At 40.7% G+C, this 22,102-nt stretch overlaps 1 protein-coding gene across 7 annotated transcripts in view; it reads right to left on the reverse strand.

Annotated features, from left to right (window-relative positions):
* Window positions 1-22,102, reverse strand: part of NRXN3 (neurexin 3) — a 969,254-nt gene that overhangs the window by 544,818 nt on the left and 402,334 nt on the right. For all 7 annotated transcript variants that reach the window (XM_086462626.1, XM_086462625.1, XM_086462624.1 and 4 more), the window contains 3 exons: window positions 21,031-21,221; window positions 20,374-20,547; window positions 2,449-2,568 (listed from right to left, as the gene is read on the reverse strand). In XM_086462626.1, the coding sequence (XP_086318752.1) occupies window positions 2,449-2,568; window positions 20,374-20,547; window positions 21,031-21,221 (485 nt within the window). The remainder of the gene's footprint in view (window positions 1-2,448; window positions 2,569-20,373; window positions 20,548-21,030; window positions 21,222-22,102) is intronic.

Below are 22,102 nucleotides of genomic sequence, written 5' to 3' on the forward strand. Positions count from 1 at the left end.
TTACATCAGTGGGAGACCACAATTTGCTCATAAAATAGAAATAGCTATCTACTAAATTAATAGAATTAGACTCCCGTGGCAAAAAAAAAGTTCTACCAAAGAGCCTGATGCATTTCTAAACAACAGCAAGGCTTCAGGTTACGCCAAAGTTATCTCCCCCTGTCATTACTTGCAGTAAAATCTAGTCTAAAGAGCATTTAATTCAATTAACATACAAGTGCCTATACTTCCATTAGACTTAGGTATAACAGCAACCATATCTAATAGATAGGAACAGGAAGGAAGCCTTCTCCCTCTCCACAACACTTCATAACTTCATTATGCAACCAGGCGTAGAACTAGTTCTTCAATATCTTGATACAGGGCAAAGACAAAAAAAAAAAAAAAAACACACCAAAAAAACAACAAACCAACCAAACCAAAAAAAAAAACCCACAAAAAATGTTATACGCACTTTTTGAAGATCCCGGCTGAAGTCTCATCGTGTTCCAGGAGAAGTTTACCTGACTTACCTTTCCGGACCATTTTGAAACCCACATCCTCCTGAGAGCATTTCTAAATCACCAGCCAGGCCTGACACTGGGAGGCTGGCTACTACATTGCCCACATCACCCCCACTCATATCAAACCCATCTCTGCTCTGCATGGTTTCCAGCTGCCAGCTCTAAAAAAACAGCAAGGAATCACCAACTACAGACCCAGGAACCTGGCTTCCTGACACTTCAGAGCCTCCTCTAAATCATGAGCAATGGCATAACAAGGGCACTGTGACATTCTGGAGCAGGGAAGCCTAGCACATTAGAAACAAACCCAACAATATCAACAATCCAGAGATTTCCTGGACATGTACTTAAATGCAGCCTAACAGGACTCAAAGTAGCATTTCTTTTACACAACAGGTTTATAATGTGCTTTGCTTAGCAAGTCTAAGCTGAATGACTGAACAACTCATGCAAGAATGGGAAACTGGGTGTCCAATTGACAAAAGCAAACCAAAACAAAAACGTGTAAAATCAGAGCCAAATCCTGTGGGGTCCAATATGAAATGTTTCTTCTGGACCCAAAGGAGTCATTCTGGATTCCAAAACAACCTAAAAACAGATAGTGCATTACAGCCTAAAATCTGTGTCTGCAGCAATCTTATTATGCAGCACCTGTCGAAGTACAAATGCTGATCGGCCTTTCCAACATCTGTCTGGGAAAACTATGCTGGGAGAAAGGGGAAACCAACGCAGGCAACATCACATTTTGTACGACTCAGAAAAGCAGGCTTTTTGGCCTTCAGCAGAAACAGACTGTCACCACATGTTAAACAGCTTGTCATACATGCCATCAATTCAGCCACAGCTCAAACTTCTAGTGGAAGGGTTGCAGGTATGACAGCATTGTGGCACCAATACTACATGGACTTTGCTAGTACCACTAATATAGTCTACCACAAACACCCTTAATGAAAAGCAGCACCTTATGAGATGCAGGTGGTTAGAGTAGACTCAGAGTCTTTTCTGGTCTTAAAATTTACACACACAATGAACCAAATTATTGAAGCCTACTGTTACATTTACTACAGCACTCATAATGTGCTCCTTTGTTCCCTGTCTTGCAGTGGGAAGGGAGAAAGCGAATTGTCACCTTAAATAATAGAAATGGGGAGATAGCAGAGCTGAACCGATCTGCTCCCTCCAGGCAGGAGCAAAGGCCATCAGGATGAGAGGAAGGAATGTCTGAAAGCTGATTATCTGCCCTCTAAAGGAAGACTTTAGGGTTTTGTTAAATTATTTTGTCAGACATCTTAATAGAAATTGGCCAAGAAGAACATCGAATGTTTCAAAAAGAAACAAATGAATATGCCAAGAAGCACAACATTGTTGCTGTGTGTTTAACTGACCACCTCGTTTTAACTGAACATTCTATCAAACAGTACCAAATTTGTCATCTTAGCATACAGCTAGCAATTCAGCAGAATACAACATAGAATACTGCTCAGCAGTTTTACATGGATTCCATGCCTTTATCACCAAGGTTTGAACGCAAACCTCAAAACCCAATTCAGTACACAAAACTTAGGCATTTTGTATCTCTGTAAATATTATCACAATATATACAAGTCATTCCTGATTTCTATAAACCAGGAATTCCATTAACATCAGTTACCATCATTGGTCTCTGAGTTAGCTTTTAAAAAGAAGATGAAAAAAAAAACACCAACCAGTACTCACTAAATTGTGTATTTTCATTTTAACAAGGGAAATAAAAATAATAATAACACGCTGTATGCTTAAAAAACAAAACAAAACAAACCCAAACAAACTGCTTTCCAGGAAAGAAAGTTTGGCTTTGACACCAGGAAAGTTGTATTTCAACTGAAAGTAAAATTAATCATGTGTTCTCTGTGCTCCTATCCATCAAAACTCACAGCTCACTAATCCAATGGAAAAGGCTACTTACGGTCATTACACTGGCTCCCAGAATATGAAGTCATGGAGCAATCACAGGTGAAGCCTTCCCATTGCTGATTACAGATGCCCTGATTCGCACAAGAATCTTCCTGGCAGGTAGTGCTCGGTCCTGGAGAAGGGATGACAAGAAAAAGGTGAAACAAAGCTGAGAGAATCATTTTAGCCAGACCTACAAAAGCTCCAATTCATCATTACCATGACTATCTGGATCCTCACGCAGAACAGTAAAAGCATCAACCAAACACTTTCCCATTCTCCGACATGCAAGAAACTCAGGTAAAAAGAACAAAGACACCTGTATACTCCACAGCAAACCAGAAAACTAACACAGAGCAAGGAGGAAGACTGAACAGCAACATATTCCCTCTTAGGCAGGCCCAACTCAAAATGCTTGCTCGAAGATGTTTACTGTAAAATATGGTGTGGCACAAGGATTACAAAAACTGCCAGGTTGCCCTGCTTCCCTGCAAGTATGATCCTCTTGTAGAAACGAAGGCTAAGAAATAAGCCCATGAACAATGCTTCATCCTACCCAAAGAAGCCTGATATGTGGATTCAAAAGGTTAAGAAATAAACAAAGAAACTCAAAACCAAAGACTCTGACCAGTCCCATTACATGGGTTCCTCTGGAAACAATTCAATAAAGTCCTCAGAAGGACATGGCATTAGTCCACGACACTTTATTCTGGACTGATTTGCACAGCCTTTGGGAAAAGCAGAGACGGAAGCAGCCACTACTAACAGAACAGCCTTTCATTGTTCTGTGATTTGGAGCTAACAGTTGCTATCCTACTCAGATAAACCTTGCAAAGACACAACCCAAGCAACCAGCAATTCTGAATCACATGAGAGCAGATGTGAAGCTGCAAGCCATAGATTATAAGAACATGAGTTTAGAGGTTACTTCCTGGGAAAGTATTTTATCTTCAGCATTCCAGACAAAGGTATGCTGCTTCTATTGTGCAGGACTTCAAATAAAATGTACAACAGTTGACAAACCTACTATTCCATATCCTTCACTTATTGGAAAAGAGGAAGAAACAAAAGAAATAGACTAGATGAGAGAGTAGAAGATCAACTAGTTAGGCTGCCTGAGATCAGTTTGTTAACCACTTCCAGTCTAGGACAACAGCATAAGGATAAAGCAACAACTGTTCTACCCATCCCAGCATCTTCCATCACAGTTTTTGTTAGCAACAGCAGTTTCCTGAGGTTCATCCTACTCTTCACCCTATCAGCATCATCATCTGCACTTTATAGATGAGATAGGACACACTAAAGCGGAGACAGCATTTTCAAGTGTTTCAACATCAAAATGAAACCCCTCAACCTCCATCTGACACCACCCACAGTGATTTCACCAAATCCCATAGTTATACAGTGTCTTTGATATTCAGATTGTGCATCTGGGCACTTCCACATTTACGAGCCTTTGTAGAACTCCCATCTAACTGGAAGCCCTATGTCATGCCACGATCCTCCCAAGAATTCAAAGACCAAGCCAGGAACAGACGCCTTATAGCTTTGATGCAGAGTTCCTGCTCTTCCAAACAGATCATCTTTCACCACCGCAAGAACAGAATGGATGAATTTTAGTACATTTTTAGCTATCTGTATTTCTTTATGTCTCTCCTGCAACAAGAAGGAACATGTGACTATCAGTTGTCAGAGAGTTTAACTGAACATTAACAAAAACCCAGGTTTCTTCCACAATCTGTTATACTGTTTAAAAAAAAAAAAAAACACAAAAAAACCACCAAAACACACACACCACACAAAAACAAAACCAAACCAAAACACCAAAACCTCTAGCTAGAAACATAAAAGCAGACAATAAAATCCCTGAAAGAAAATTCACCTATTGAAAAGAGGTGGCAGTAGCAGCCACAGCAAGAAAACAGTGTGTTACCATATTGAAAGTTGAACAGCATTTTTCAACACTTTTCTCCTCAACACTTCTCTCCTCCTTCCACCTCTTCTTTCCACCCCCTAATTCATACATTTGCAGCTGTATAAATCCCAGTGGTCTCACTGGCACAGTGTAAAGCAAACAGATCGCTTCTAGGATTAAAACAGTGCTGACAGATTTTACAGTGTGGGCTGGCAGGCACATGTATGCACACACTTCCCTCCTCCCTTTACACTTACAAGAGACATGGATGTAACTATACAGATATAGATGCATCAGGTTGGGGTGTGACACTTGCTTCAGACTTTCTGACCCAGCAAAAGAAGGGATGACATATGACATTTAACAATCTGAAATAGTATATTAATTTTCATTTTGCCTAAAACATCCCAGTTATCTGAGGATAAGGAATAAGGAACTGAAACCTCTCTTGTACCTTACTATTCCATTATCTAATCTCCAGTCCTAAATCATAGAATAGAATCATAGAATCATTAGGTTGGAATAGACCTCTGAGATCATCAAGTCCAACCATTGACCCAACACCACCATGCCCACTAAACCATGTCCCAAAGTGCCACATCAACATGTTTTTTGAACACCTCCAGGGATGGTGACTCCACTATCTCCCTGGGCAACCTGTTCCAATGTTTGACCACTCTTTCAGTAAAGAAATTTTTCCTAATATCCAATTGAAACCTCCCCTGGCGCAGCTTGAGGCCATCTTCTCTTGTCCTGTCACTAGTTACTTGGGAGAAGAGACCCACAGCCACCTCACTACCGCCTCCTTTCAGGTAGTTGTAGTGAGCAATAAGGTCTCCCCTCAGCCTCCTCCACATTAAACAACCCCAGTTCCCTCAGCTGCTCCTCATCAGACCTGTTCTCCAGACCCTTCACCAGCTTTGTTGCCCTCAACTGGACACGCTCCAGCACCTCAACGTCCTTCTTGCAGTGAGGGGCCCAAAACTGCACACAGCATTCAAGGTGCGGCCTCACCAGTGCCAAGTACAGGGGCACGATCACTTCCCTGCTCCTGCTGGCCACACTTGCTGACACAGGCCAGGATGCTGTTGGCCTTCTTGGCCACCTGGGCACACTGCTGGCTCATGTTCAGCCAGCTGTCAGCCAACACCCCCAGGTTCTTTTCCGCCAGGCAGCTTTCCAGCCACTCCTCCCCAAGCCTGTAGCCCTGTATGGGGTTGTTGTGACCCAAGTGCAGGACCCAGAACTTGGCCTTGTTAAACCTCACAGCACTGGTCTCAGCCCATCGATCCAGTCTGTCCAGGTCCCTCTGCACAGCCTCTCTACCCTTGAGCAGATGAACACTCCCACTTAATTTAGTGTTATCTGCAAATTTACTGAGGGAGCACTCAATCCCCTCATCCAGATCATCAATAAACATGTTAAACAAGACCGGTCCCAGTACTCAGCCCTGGGGGACACTGCTTGTGACTAGCCACCAGCTGGATTTAACTCCACTCACCACCACTCTCTGTGCTTGGACATCCAGCTGGTTTTTAAACTAGAATATGAATAAATATGAATACCAATACTCCTAGAGATATAAACAAGCAAGTTGTATATACTAAAAAAATAAAAACAGAAAGCAATTGTGACTCTATGCAAACTTGCTACAGCATTAACTGTAAACACCATTACACAGAAGCAAAGCGAAAGAGCCTTTTCAATGACAGTGTTTCTCCTCTCTTCCTATACGCTTCTGAGAACCCTTTAACCCGTAACTGGACTTCACAATGAAAATTGTCGAACGGGGATATCCTTTGTCTAGGTGCCACAAGAGAAAGGACCAGTACTCTGCTCAAGGGATAAAGACTGCATGAGGCCTAGCACCTGTGGCTTGAGGTGCTCATAATGAGAGAGTCCGGAGAACCAAAGGACCTTAATTCATGACCACTACTGTGGTTTCTGAATTGTATTTTACAGCAATCAACTGTGAAGACGGAAACTGTACTTTCAAAGCAGCCAGAGGAAAAAAGAAAAAGAAAAAACCACAGCAATGAGGAATTTTGAAACCCTAACAATACCACAAGGAAGCTTGAAGCCTGATCTACAGTCTTTAAAGTCAGTTGTGACAGCACAGCATAGATGCTGGGTATTACGCTTTGCCTCACTCCTTAGTACTATGGGCCATTTGCATGGTAAAAGGATCTTTGTCTGTGAGAGTTCATCTACTCCTGCTACTTACAGTCCTTGCCTGATGTCATAATCCTCCATCTGTGGCAACAGAATTTTGTTCACAGCAACTAACAGGAATGTCACAGGGGATTAGGATTTTGGATTAGGGAGCAAAGCGACAGAAGCACAGGAAGGCTTATAGAACATGAAGATTGTGTTACCATGCACATACCCTTTAGTGCTAACGAACAAGGAAAGAGAAGACAACAAACTATATATACAGGAGTAGAACTGACTCTAAATTACCAATGCCACAAGGGTTCAGGTCTATTTTTAATCTCATTCCTTTGGCAACACAGCAGTCAAAATATTTAAAAAAGAAGTTTCAGAGCTAGTCTTCCATGTAATAATCTGCTAAATCACTATACTTTTAATTAATAAAATATACATGCTGTCTTTCATTTTCTCCTTAAATTTCCAACACCCTGACAACACTTGCTATTTCCATTGAGTGCATTTTTGTTCAAAGGCCTTATTTTTGTGGTCTGTTTGTAGCTGAGATTGGCATATTGTTTTCTTCATGCCACATACACAGTGAAAAGGAGACTGAGTGGGCAGTAGATATAGAATAAAAGTGGAGAAGTCCCTAGTGCAGAAAAGCATTCCCACTAGCAGAAGTGTGATTTGCTCTATCTCCTCCTGTCCAGACTATGCCTAACAACAGAAGCAGCTCCCTAGGAACATGAGATGGCAAAGCAGAATTCTTCAACAATGTCCATTTAATCTTTATTTCCACATCTCTAAATTTTACTGGAACAGCTCAGTATCTGAGGACTTGCAGGATCCAAGATCTTGTTGGGCCTGCCTCCCTGGGAAGGAGTCCAGCATTACACTTTTCTTTCGAGTTACCTAGCTAGACATATAGAGTTTCGTAATAAGTTTTACCACTAAGTATTTGAAGAAAATCAGCTTACAAGAGTATGGTAGCCAGATCTCTCATTCATATTCTGCTTGGAAAAATTACTTTGTCTTCCTCACTCTTTCCTGAAATTTCAGCTATATGGTAGGTTTCTCTTTGCCCTGAAACTATAAAATCTGAATTCTACTGCTGTGCATTGCTAAAACTGCCATGTTTCATCCCACAGGTGGGTGCATTTCACTGGCAAGAGAAGTCATTCCTGCTGTGTCATTTGAAAGATCTTTGCAAAGAAAGGAACTTCAGGAATAAAACAATCTTGTGTTTATCACTCTTACAAGTTACATGAGGAATCAGTTTCTTTATACAACAGCTGCAGGATTAAAACACAACTGCTTTGTACTTTGATCATAGCTAGCAATAAGCATTAAGCTAAGCAAACCATTCTTGGTCTTGCACATAAGACCTTCCTTCACACATCAAAATTCACTCCTATTGAAAGGAATCTACCATTTCTGCTAATATTATTTTCTCAGTAAAATGAAGATCTGCAACAGGCAAAGTTCAATAGCACCATGGGTCAATTTTCACTTTCTATCTGTTTAAATGCTCCCATCTTTTCTCCTTGTACCTTCAAAGAGGTTAGGAAGAGACAGGAAATTAACACACACAAGACATCTTTCCTGTCTTTGCAGAATAAGGTGCTACTTTTGTCCATAGTTCCTAAATTACAAATGCCATCAAGCACTGAAATTTCTCTACCACTACCAGTCAGATGTTATGATGGGCAATCTATACTTATGATAAATCTACAATCTACTTCTGTCAGCACTCCTTTTCATAACCAGCAATACTGTGCTTTTTTTTTAATTCAATGTGCAGGCCCCATACAGCTCAGAGGCACGAGGTCTTGGAAACCATACGCACTAGGCAGAATCTAAACCTGTTCCAGGACTCACTCTTAGTGCAGGTTAAGAAGGAAGTGAAGTTAATCCAGCTAAGTTTTCCAATTTGAGAATAATTTGAAAAAATATTTTGTCAAAATTGAAACTGAATCTCATGGAACCATTGATTCACTGGATGGACCATATGCTGTAACTGTCAAATACCAATAGTGGCATATTAACACCTACTTTGCACAAATGTAAAAAACTAAACTGTAGTCAAGGTTCAGTGCACGATTCAGAAAGTTAGATCCTGTATTTTGAGTCAGAGGTAGATAGAAAGCAAGAATATGACAGAGTAACTTTAACTTAGCAAACTAGAACCAAAAAAAAAAAAAAACAAAAGGGATTTTCAAGAACTGCAAGGCCAGCTCTTTGAGCTCTCTCTCTGTTCCAGATTTTGTTAAGAACTCACCATCCCTTTCATCACCTAGATAAGGTCAGACATCTGGCAGGTTCCATACTTAAAGTTACCCGTCGTCAGAAATAACTCTAAAGCCAGCGTTCTGCAGTCCTCTGAAAACACAGCCATTTATTCCAGTGCCTCAACAGAACCCAAACTCTTCATTCACCTGACATAAGTTATGATACCAAGTCCTTCTGTTCCAAATACATGGCTGGTCTAAAAATTTCAGGGACTGAGACTAGTTAAAGTAACAAATATGCAAATCTCCCACAGAAAGCACATTTACATCAAGGTGACAGAAGTGAATCAGCAGCAATGGCAATCCACAGAGGATAGATCTACAAGGTGGTGGTGGTTTTTTTCCCCCTCCATGAAACCTGGAACATACCTATCTTCCTCCCTTTTGTCACCCTGCTACTCTCCATCTCTAAGCAGCCTAAAAGGTCTTGAGCAAAGTGCTCATACACATGCTGGTGAGGTTAGAGGGGGAAAAAAAAATAACCAACCCCAAACCAAAAAAAAACCCCAAAACCCACCCACAAAAGTCAACTGCATAAAAAGGGATCATGCCTGGACCTGAGATGTGATAAGGAACTGGGAGAAGCAAATGAAGTAGAGGAAGTAAACAGTATTCGGATATTGAGACACAGAAACTAAGAAGCAGAAAGGAAAATCAGAGGGCTGTATGTGAACAAGAAAAATACAATCAATTGGAAAAACACTCTTCCCCACTACAAATCACAGCAGCGCAAGAGTACCAGGCCTTATGGCCTATTCTAAAATAGCCAAACCTATTTAGCAAAGGTTGGTTTCCTGAAAAGCCAATAATCCACATTATGTACTCAAGACAAACATTTTCCTTTAGGCTCCAATGTGATCAGGTGTCTCCATCTGAAGGACAAATGTTCCTATTGGGTTAAACCCTCTGTAACCATATGAGCTTGAGCTGGAATAATCTTCACAGCTGTGACAAGCCTTCAGGTTCTGAGGGCTCTGGAAAAATCAGAACAACAAACAAATCTGTTCTAGGACCTCTTCTTCATTCTGCATCCACTTCAGTGGATATCAAAAGTCAAGCAGAAACTCCTGGGCATGTATTCTGAATTCTGATGGATGCACAAGTGACTAGACAGAACAGCAGCAGCTGCGGCCAGAGAGACACAATATCCACTGATGTCCAACTGAAGTGCCAAATTCCCTGTCACAGTCTGAATGGATGGCACAAAACGCCTTAATCCTAAAGCTATTTACACCCCAGTGTACTTCTGGGATCCTTTTTCTCGTCACATTGGTCCCAGCCCACATATCCTTCCTACTCTTTCAAATCTCATCCTTCACCGCTTTCATTTACATAAACTTCAGAAATCCCCTACAGGCAGCACCTAATACTCTCTAAATCTCTAACCTCTGTAAAACAGAGTACTTTAACTTTTTACAGCTGGGAATAGGCCAAAGATGCCAAGAAAATGTGGTCGCAGTCAGATGCTCCACATGCATAGAGCACAATATATCACACTAACTTCTGCCTATCTCCAGGCTGTCAAATATTCCAGATTCAATGTTTCATATACATCCAATGGCTAAAATTATCTTAGGCTATCAGTATCTTTATCTGTTGGTAAGAGGGTGCCTCATAATATGCTTCTGTCTTAACAACTGCTACAGTGATAAACTGTTTACCCATTAGAATTTCCTTGGTTCCTCCAAATATGTTTCTATCCTTTTCTGCTGAGCCATAGAATGCCAAACCCTACCTAAAAAACACAGGTAATATTCTGAAGCAAAAGGTAATTGCTACATGCCTACACCTGGAATATGCAACAGGAATATTTTAATTTGAAAACTGCATCTATTGCATTAGATCAGGTCAGCAACATCATCAGGTCTTCACAGTAAACATGGTGAATAGAAAAGCAGTTTATGAAGCAAACGATCAAAGCCACAAAAAACTAATTTCAGTGACATTTAAAATGTTGGGAAGTCTCATCTCTATCCCAGAGAGTGAGAGTAACACCCCTCACATGTTTTCTCCCTCAACAAAACCTTAGACTAAACCTGTGACTTCGACACAAGATTTCAAGGTGATTAAGCTGATACTGTACAGATACCATCTTTGGCTTCAGGACTGTTAAACAGAGAGACATTGTTCAATGCCTCTGACCTCCCCTTATACCTGAGACCATTCTCTACTTTTCCGTTCAAAAAGAGAAACATTTTCTTGCACTTCCACAACATTCAGGAACAAATTAATTTGCACTCTATATTGCAGTCTCTCTAGATGAGTTGGGAAGTATACTTTCACTATCATGTTGAAAGCGATAGACTTTCAGCATCATGGAAAACATCTCTCCAATTATACTAGTATCAAAGTCCTATTAATTTCTAATAAGCAGGTTTAATCACTTATGTCCCAGGGAAACAGGGTATTTGTATGTAATTGTATCATTAACCCTTCCTTCATTATATGTCTCCTAAGAATTAGCCTTCATCAAACTGTTTTTCTGTCAGCACTCTTCACCCCATCATCTCTCTGTTAATTCAAGTGGCATGTTCTCAATTACTATCTGGCCTCTCTTCTTTGAGTCACCTTCCTTGGTTTCTCTCAATTCCCCCCTCCTTTTCTACTGAAGCTCCTCTCAGTCTCCTTAATGGCTTTCACCTGAGTAGCTTTAGTATTTTAACACCATTCACATAGTCTTCCAGCTTTTGGCAACCTCAAACATCATTGATTGTTCCCTTTTTACTTAGCAGGCAACAGTAATACAAGATGTCAGTAAGAATTTCATGTGAGGATCAACATCATGAAAGAGCCCCATCTGCTTTGTAAAAGATCAGAGACTACCCAGTAAAAGGCTCTAAAAAAGACCTATGAGAGGTACAAAAGTTAGCAGGTACGAAAGTATCAGACGTGACCACTCATATGTTTGACCAATTATGGTTGGTAAAATGCCATCTAACTACTAAGGGAATTCATAGTTGACAAATTATTTCTTTATTTTAACTGGAATTCCAAAAAGTTCTTTCTGTGGTGTTTTTGTTGTTGTTTTGGGGTTGGGGGTTTTGGGGTTGTTTTTCTTTGTTTGGTTGGGTTTTTTTAAAGTCTAAGTTAAAAAAATTAGATTTTACCTCCTGGTCTCACTCCTTAAGATCAGTACTGAAGAATCCAAGTCAGCTTTTCAGTTTTGTAAAGCTCTGAGGACCTTCTATGTCTCTATACACAGCAACTCTTTGCCTGAATAATCATTAGGCATTTCAGGAAATCAACCTGTGCTCCTATGGATATTTGGAGACTGATACAGTCAAACCCCCCAGGTCAACACAAACACTTTCACTACTTGTCATGTCCTTCTTCCCCCAGAGGGGCTGGGGTTTGTCATTCTCTTCCTTTCTCAGAGATGTGACTGTATCCAGTAAAAGACACCAAATGTTACATAAAAGCATCTTTCAGTTCAAACCAGTAATGAGGAAGAAGAACCTTCTCTACATTGTAGGTCAGCTTTGGTCAACTCAACTTTGTTAGGGCAAAAAACCAAATCACATACACACACATCAAAAAGCAAAACACAATAAACAACAGGTTAGTATAAAGGCAGACAAATCAGGGTCATATCATTTTAAATAAAAGCAATTAGTATAACCACCACAGCCCATGTCCATAATCGATACATGCAGGAATGACAATGTAAGCAACACAGATACAGAGGGACATGGCTACCTTAACCCAATCAAGCCACAGATAACAAAACCACATACAAGAGAGAAAATTCATTTTATTCACACACACACACGGTCACAGAATTTACAGATAGTAGAAAGAGAAGGAAAAAAGTACCACATTCTTAACACCTGTCTCTCAGCACTTATCAATAATCTCAGACAGATTTTGTCTCATTTGAGAAATACTTAGAATCCAGGTAAGAAAAAAAAAAAATCTATTTGATTTTCAGAACATTAGAGAAGCATATTTTTCTTTTGTTCCTACATCCAGTCTCTGGATCTGAACTTACATCTTCTGTCTCTCGTAAAAGCACAGATTGGCTTTTTGTCAAAAGTGTATTTGTTGCCAGAAAACCATAGGGGACTGGAAGACCACCACCTCTGTTTACTCCCAGAGCTGCACTTGACACTGGATGAAAGTGACAGTAAAACCTTGCCCCCTGAACAAGCTGTTACCTGCTCATGGATTTCAACACATCCTTAACAAAACTTGCATCAACAGGCAAAGATTCAGCTCAGGTTTTATACCCATATAATCTTCTATCTCAATAGAGCAAACAACAGAAATGACAGTACTACAAGCTCACTTTCACCCAGGTGGGAATGATCTTGTAATCTGTGATCAAATCATAGTCCACATAGCAAGAATCATAAATCTACCAAGTCTGACTGAAGATCCAAGTACACCTTCTGAAAACTGCAGAGCATAAAAAAACAAAACCAGACCACCGAGGCTCTTCCAGTTAGGCACAGGATTTTTTTTTTTCTCTCTTAAATGGACTCTAGTTCACAAGGAAGCCACATAGATTTTTCATGTGTTATACCTCTATTCTAAGTGTTCTCTTTCACCATGGAAAAAGCAGAGGACAAAGATGGGAGTACAGGCAGCAGCTCCTGAATCCCTGGCCACTGAACAATACATATTTGTATTATCCAACACAATAGGAATAATAAAACACCAAATCACTGACCTCATTGATCAAAAGATGGGTATTTAAGAAGTGCATACTCACCTTTATAACCTTCTGTTTTTAAAAAGTTCTAATATCACAGCTGATATTGAAGAGTGATTAGTAGCTCTCCCTTCCTCCCATTGTCTCCTTTTACATTTACAACCCAATAAATTAGAACTGGCACGTACAGATGCCATTTCCTGTGGTTCCTATGAGGTTTAACATTTTGAATCTTTGCTATTGTTTTACAGCCCACAAATCACTCAAGATGGCAATTACCTTCCCTTCTGAGGTAGTCAGATTTTCCTTCACAATTTAGGAACTGCTCTACTACATAAAACCATATCGCCCCCCCACACACCAAGTTCTTCAAACAAAATGCAAACGAGAAGAGGGATGGGTGGAAAGAGGAGGAGGATGCATTTCTCCATGCACCTTCGACACATGTTCTAATGATGTAATTTCTGTGTAATAAACAAGCACTTAGGAATAAGTGCCCTGCTTTTCATCATCTTTGCTAAGCTGGTGCAAAGCTTAGATTTGTTCCAGAATTCCAGTAGCACTGTGACAACAGAATACAAAAGCATAAAGAACAGGAGAGCTGTCAAACCATCAAGGAATAAATTAACGCTCCTCTCCTTAATGGACAACCTTTGATTCCACAGAGAAAGTGAAGTATCATCAGATTTGAAGTTTCACTACTGAGCAGATGAAGGGTGAAATCCTTTCTGACATTATCCTGCTGTCAGATTTTAAGCATGAGATTAGATTTTTTTTTCCACATACTGCTTAGTATGCAAAACGCATTTCTGATTATCCAGCCTGTATGTGTCATTCATGCTTTTCATGCACTAGTGAATTCCAAAGGTTAACTATACTACTTCATGGAAAGTAGCACAAGATTATGATTTTACTGTCGAATCTGGAAGAAGATTAAGTTAGGACTAAAAAAGTCCCAAAACATCTGGAACAGCATCAGCCAGTTTAAAAATAATCACTCTCCTTCATGAGAAGCTCTTATCAGTGCAACAGGTGAGGAAAGGTGAAGAGGAGAGAAAGAAGCCATCACTCTAAAGCACACAGAACACTGCCTTGTAGAAGAAATACAGTGTTCTTTAACCACTGCTGTTACGTTTGTTCGGCTGAAGGCAGGATGAGGTGAACGTATTTAGGAAGTGTAACTGGATGTCAGATGCCTACAATAAGCAACGTAAGGATGTCCAAATAAAGGAAAGGAAAACACAAGATAACATGGCAAAGTAATAAAAAGGTGAAAAAAACACCCCAAATGCAGGAAATATTTATTTATATTTAGGGCAACATCTTTAAACTCCACAAAATGTTGGACATCTGCTTAACTTCTTCCAGGACCAGTGAGGAAAAAAACAGTGAGTCACTCAGTCTTGACTTTTGTGGACGGAATAAACTGATCCGTTCATCTAGTAGCAAGACCAGGAATGAAGTGCTCAGCAAAAAGAATTGATTTTACAAGTCTAGAATCAAGGAGGAGACGATCTGAAGTTTAAATTGATTTATTTTCAAGGAGGGAAAGAAGGTCACCTGCAACAACTTCTTCCATCCTCCAACTCTTGCATACACACCACAGTGCAGATACCTTTTCTCAAGCTGTGTCTGTCTGACATAGAAATGGAAATAGCCTGTATTAGTCAAGCTCAGAATAAAGATTTCCAACCATAGCCCACAGGCTGTTGAGCTGGAGACTGGAGAGAACCAGGTCACAATAGAGGGCTTCTTTTCCTCAGTTTCTAATGCTTTCCTTATCTCTAGGGGCCTCCAACCACTACTTCCAAGTGCTCTGCAAAACATAGTTGTTCATACTCTCATGACAAACAGATGAATCCCATGTGCCTATTTTGTGGGTGGGGAAAGCAAGGCCCAAGGTAGGTGGCAGACTTGCCTGTGAGCTTCCAGTAGAAGTGGGCCCCCAACATGAAGTCCTTTCTGAAACTGACTTTGTCTCTTCAGAGTGTTCAATAGCCTCACCTGATGCTGACACAAGGACCATTGAAGTCTTAACCACTTCCCTACCTTTTGTACGTTTTCTCTCGGACCCTCTTTTTGGGTGGTGACAGGGGGAAGGTGCCTCTTGATAAACAAAAGATGGTGATGAAAGCTGCAGTTAGCATGAGAACTAAAGATACTTTTGTGGGAAATGAATAAATATATTGGTATAATGTCATTATCCTGAAACTTCATTCTTCTCACAGTTGTGTGTAGCACATCTATCCAGAACAGATTTTACACACCAGGCAGCAAGGAGGCTTCTGCCTTTGCAGAATACCTTCCAGGGAAACACAAGCTGCCACTACAGATCTGGCCAGACCTTCAAGATCAGTGAAGAGCTGCCTGTTCCCAAAAAATCAGAAACGTAGAAATTGCAAAAGAGCCATAAAAATAAACCAGACTATCACACCCAAACAAGAAGGGGTGAGTGGTGTGGAGCTTTAACCCCATGGGCTCATTTAACATTCCAGACACTTTGGGTTCTTTTCTTCCAGATAATCACCCACAAAACTCTTTGCCAAAAGCAATGGTTCTACAAGACACATCAAGGTCAGTGTGGCAGCTATCATCTTATCCAGCACACTGGTGACTGAGCAGCAGACTTCAAAATCCGAAATCTTAAGTTTGTACAGCATACAAGAAAGCTGCATAATGCAAAAGGAAGCCAACAGTTCAGCTAACAAACAGGATGAAGAGGTTACTTAGCAGTGTTATCCTAAACAAAAAAGATAATTAAAAAAAAATAGAGGGATAAAACTGATAGTCAATTAGGGATAAAGTAATTCTTGCCTTAGGTCTTGAACTGCCTTGTTTTTAGCACTACTACACACTATTAAACACCAGCCACTTTCAGCCTCAAAGACGCCCGTTTCAGTTAATAACTCCTACATACAGCCTAAGAATGCTTTGGGATTGTCCAGGTCATAAAGAAAAAGCTCTCACATAAATATAATTTATACTGAAAGCGCTTCCTGCTCCTGTTCAAACAGGAGCACTGCCTTACCCATCACTGGAACACAGCTAATTGTATAACGTGGCAAGTTTGTGCTTTGGTACACAGCAAGGCTGAATTATGCTTGAGCACGTACGAGGAACAATGTGTCCAAGGAAGTTCAATGGTTTGCTCAAACTGAATAAAGGTGGTCGCAGTAGAACCAAGACAATAAAGAATATTATTTTCCTATTAAAACTTGTGAATCTTAATTGGTGGTATGGAATAGGGTACTGAAATACATAAATAGAGATAACAAATGCAAATAGGATGCAGCAATGTCACCCATTTGTAGTGGTACTGGTCTGTTTTAGGTGTGACGGTGCTGTTTGCTGACCTACATCTCACATTCTACTAGTCACCAGGCTTCCCTCCTCCACACATCCTTTGATTATGTCCTGAGATCAAACAGACAGTTTCAGGGAAAACAGCTGTCACCTTGTAATCTCCTCTGCTTCTGAAAGCAAAGCCGCAACAAGAGACAAGCATTAGCAGAGATCTCTCCCACCACATTTGGAATGCAAGATTCATATGTGGAGGTGGAATGACATTTCTTTAAGCATGCATGTTCTCATCACGTATGTGGTCCCACCGCCTTTCACAATGAAATACGGACATGTCCTGCAAATAAACACACAGCACAACTATTCACCTCAAAAGACTGCAATTGGTTTTTTTATATACACATTTAAACATCATGAGACAGTAAGAACTGCTTGGGACTCCAGCCCTTAAAAATCTTGTTAAGGCTGCACTGAAGATCACTTCAGATGGAAACAAAATAAGGAGACTTAAATAAGGACCAAACACACTTAGAGTTTTTCTTTCCTTAGAGAAAGGGGAGATAGGTGTGACACTCGGTGGCAAACATAAGAACAGGCAGCAGCAGGCAGCAGTCAAGAGGTGAGATGAAGCCTTGAGGATTGCTGTGATTCAAAAAACAAATGAAACTGCTTTCTGGTGACCTAATCCTCAGGTTTTTTACTAATCCTAAACATGTTGGCAAAAAAAAAAAAAAAAAATAATGGATTCCTCTTCAACAGTTCCCTTGGTACTGAGCAGGGACAATTTATGAAGATAGCATGAACGCTGCTTTGCAAGATTAAGTTCTGCCAAAGGCAGAATGAGGGCCATCATTGACATTCCCATACAGTTTTTTAGCTCTTTCCAACTTCGAATCTTGTTTGAAGAGCTTTAGAAAAGAAGGTGAACTCACATTCTTTATATTTCTAAGAGCGAACCAATCTCCACAACCAGGAAGCAGCCAGGCTGGTACCAGACTGGCACACAGACAAAGTAAGCGGCGCATTACATGTTTTGGGAGTGGCGCTGACATTATACAACCTCAGCAATAGAACACAAATCAAAGAACTACACTGGGTACAAGAAAAGGAAACACCATCGATCTAATAATGGTGCAGCCTTCCAGGAAAGGGCAAGTGTAGGGTCCTGAACCTGGGGAGGAATAACCCCATGCACCAGTACAGGCTGCGGGTCGACCTGCTGGAGAGCAGCTCTGCGGAGAAGGACCTGGGAGTCCTGGCAGACAAGTCGGCCATGAGCCAGCAACGTGCCCTTGGGGCCAAGAAGGCCAATGGTATCCTGGGGTGCATTAAGAAGAGTGTGGACAGCAGGTCTCCTCCCCTTCTACTCTGCCTTAGTGAGGCCACCTCTGGAGTGCTGTATCCAGTTCTGAGCTCCCCAGTTCAAGAAGGACAGGCAGCTACTGGAGACAGTCCAGCAGAGGGCTACAAAGATGATTAGGGGACTGGAGCATCTCTCTTATGAGGAAAGGCTGAGAGACCTGGGGCTATTTAGCCTGGAGAAGACACAGGGAATCTCATCAATGCTTATAAATATCTAAAGGGCGGGAGTTAAGAGGATGGGGCCAGGCTCTTTTCAGTGGTGCCCAGTGACAGGACAAGGAGCAACAGGCAGAAACTGGAGCACAGAAAGCTCCACCTGAACGTGAGGAAAAACTTCTCTACCTTGAGGGTGACAGAGCACTGGAACAGGCTGCCCAGGGAAGTTGTGGAGTCTCCTTCCCTGGAGATATTCAAACCCCCCCTGCAACACAATCCTGTTCAACCTGCTTTAGGTGAAGCTGCTTTAGCAGGGGGGTTGGACTAGATGATCTCCAGAGGTCCCTTCCAACCCCTACTGTTCTGTGATTCTGTGAAAGCATCGTGACTGTTCCTGAGCCACACACAGAACAACAGGTTAGTTTGAGAGGTCCTCTGAAGGAGAAAGAGCTAGTAGACATAACATGCAGCCTATATAGCCAACAGATTAAGCTAATTTTAAATAGAACAACCAGAAATCACTAATATTAAAGAGCAGCTTTCAGTGCACTGAGGATAATCAGAAAAGACAATTTCAAAAAAACCCAAATGCATTTTTTCCTTGAACCTTGTAAACAGCAACACAGAAAACACGCAGTTCTTTTGGCATTTTCGCTCTACCACAAATGGGCAAAGCCACAAGTTCTGCTACACTGTGTTTATTTCCACAGGAACAAACATGGTTAATAGACATTATTTAAATACAGCAGGACAACAGAAAAAAGAACAGCCTACAGCTGTGCAGCACTTAACAATGCCGTGAAACTGGAGTTGACATTGAATGAGCTCCTACGACAGGACACAAAATTCTCACAAACCAGAGTATTGTTGTGGGAGTGTGGAAGGAGGGCTAAGGAACAGAAGCTCCAAGCCAGCCAGAACACTGGGAGACAATGAAGGGATCAGATTTGCTTGGACTGCCAATTTAGTGTTTCATAAATACTCAAAAGACACCACTAAGATGATACTTTCAGTCCTAAGAAGGGACAAGTCTTGACAAGTGGGGCAAGGCTTCAACATGATGTATGCTGCAATCCTGACATCGTAGGGAAATACGATCAGGGAGTAATTTCACCTTGTAAAGTCCTGTCTTGAAGGATCAGTTTGGGATATACACCTTCCTAGCAAACATGCATGCCAGACAACTTTACTGATAAACCTTCCTCTGCTGACTGGTAGCCAACATAGCAGACTAGCATGCAGCAGAACTAAACATAATGGTGATTTTCACTTAACCCAGCCAGCAATATCTTGTATTTTTTTGATGTAAGTATCCCAAGTGCTTTGGGAATTGATGCCACATGCACATTACTGTGTCAGTGCTGCTGCTATCAATATTCTTTCAATTAACAAGAGTTTAGAAGGGGCAGTAAATTACTTAAAGAAGCTTCAAGAATTCACTACTACTTACATGCTTCAAAAACTCACTAAAAAAGAAACAACAAAAAAAACCCAACACACCCCCCCCAAAAAAAAAAAAAAAAAAAAAAAAAAAAAAAAAAAAAGAAACCACTCAAGAAAGAGAAACTACAGAAAAGAAAGGTTTTCCAGACAGCAGGGCTTTCACTGGAGGCCCACCTCCACAAAAAGCAACTTCTGTTTTGGTCTGATCTTCACCCTTCAGTTCTTCTACCTTCCATTTCCCCTGCCTCTACCTTGGGCTTCAAAATACATACTTCTACAGATCCCAAAAAATGGCGTTCTGAAGCACAAGTGAACTGAAGGCTCAGAACCTCTTTGAAAGTATTTTAAGAGTACTGTAATGTTAATAAACCACTCTGAGAAAAGTACTAGCAAATAGTAGTCCATCCCAGTACCATCCTTTCCACTACTGGAGGTACCACCTCATAGGGAATGGGGTAATGCAAGAGAACAGCTGCTAAACCACTCGCATAAGCTAGCCATCCTTAAACTGCCTTTGGGAGCATATGGAAAACATGTAAGTGTAGTGAAGGATGTCACAATGAAAGCACACTAATTAAATGGACAGTAAGGCGGACAAGCAGATGCACAGGGGGCAGCAATGAAGTCAGAGGGGAGTGCTTGAGAGGGGAACTTCTCTGAAATGAATTATACCTTCACATCCGCGCTCAATCTGCCCACTGCGGTGCAGAGCGTCATTGATTAGATCAGGCAGACGCCCATTCAAGTCCACGGATGCTAGACAGCCCTGAAATCCATCACGTGAGGCCACTAGCTTCGGAAGGTTGCTGTACATGCCTTGAGCTAGGCCAGCAATGTAGAGATCACCTAGAGGATAAAGCAGCAAACATACAAGGAGGAGGAAGTTACATACCTTCTAGAGTGGTTTTTTCCCCCCTCCCGACTTGGAATATAGCAAGCTGAACAGCTTCTTAGAAAAAGTTAAAAGCAGAGCAAGATATTGTGCAAAAAGTCATTTCTGCCGTCTTTACTACCAAAAAATGCCCAAATTCAACACCACAAAACCAAAACACAAACAAAACCCATAAAAAAACCAACACACAGTTGTAACCGATTGTCATCCTGCAGTTCTTCCTAGTTAGGATGCAGCTTCTGAAAAGGCAAAATGTGGCAAACTATACTGTTACAGGAAGTTGCTAAATAGAGAAAGAGAAAAATGAAATTGAAAGCCAAAATCAGCAAATTCCAGATCTACTGTTCTGTAATGCATGGTTCCTGCAAGCTTTCTTTTGTTTGCTGGTTAAGCCATGCAAGAATAAAGGGGGAAACTGTGAGTCTTGTAAAACTCACCTTTAAGATCCAGATTTTTGGCACCATTGATAACCTGAGTGACCACCTTGGTGTCCACCTTTAGGCTGTGTGTGTTACTGTTATCTCTGGTGATGACGACATTGTGCCATTGGTTGTCATTAAGAGGACGATCACTGTTGCCTTTGATAACATTAGGTCCATTTCCAAGGTCAAACACATAGTGTATATACCTGTAAACATAGCAAGAACTAGTTAAAAATGATGTAAGAACTTCAGCACTACTGACCCTTATTCTAGGCAGAGCTGATGAATTAATTTACAAAAGTCACAATGGGAACAGAAAGTTATCGAAAGTCTCCGGGTTAGAAAGGTTAGTAAGCCAAAATATCAGCTGCTGATTTGAAAAGATATAATTGTTTCCTTTTGACCAAGAAAACATAAGGATTAGTATTTTGAGATGACAACATTTGGAGTAATCCGATTCTAACCATAAAGCATTCTTCTTTTTCACGAAGTTCTCATAGATCCACAAAATCCCTGTCTGTGCATTTAATTATTTTTTTTAAATTGGTAATATTGATAAATGTACTGGAGAACACCACTAGATATGCTTATTTGGAGCATATATTCCTCAGAATCATTCTGAGTTTTGAATAACTTCCTTAAGTTAATCGGGAAAGTCACTCAAAATACTGTACTAAAATTCACATGATATCCTAGGCTTATTCAAACAGCCAGAAAACAATTAGTGAAGCCTTCAGCAAAAAAATAAAGACCCCAATAAAGACTGAAGTCATGGGAATGTTACCCTGAATTATTTATACAATTCAAACACAGAAACCCACCTGAGGATAGAAGAAAAATATTCTACTTAGAAAAGGAAAGGGAAAAAAAAAGAAAAAAGCTAACAAAATCCAACTCTCAGAGCACCAGGATCTCGTGACTCTTGCTTTTTTTGTTACTCAACATCCCACTCACAGGAACATGTGCAAAGTTAAAAATGAAACAGATAGAACTATAGTTATACTGAAATAAACAGGACTAGTAAACTGTATTTGTGGAAAACAGATCTACCGTGACTAGATGACTACAGAGATATCAAAATTTGTTC

Source organism: Leptosomus discolor, chromosome 3 (genome assembly GCF_034619465.1).
Source record: "Leptosomus discolor isolate bLepDis1 chromosome 3, bLepDis1.hap2, whole genome shotgun sequence".
Classification (NCBI taxonomy): Eukaryota; Metazoa; Chordata; class Aves; order Leptosomiformes; family Leptosomidae; genus Leptosomus; species Leptosomus discolor.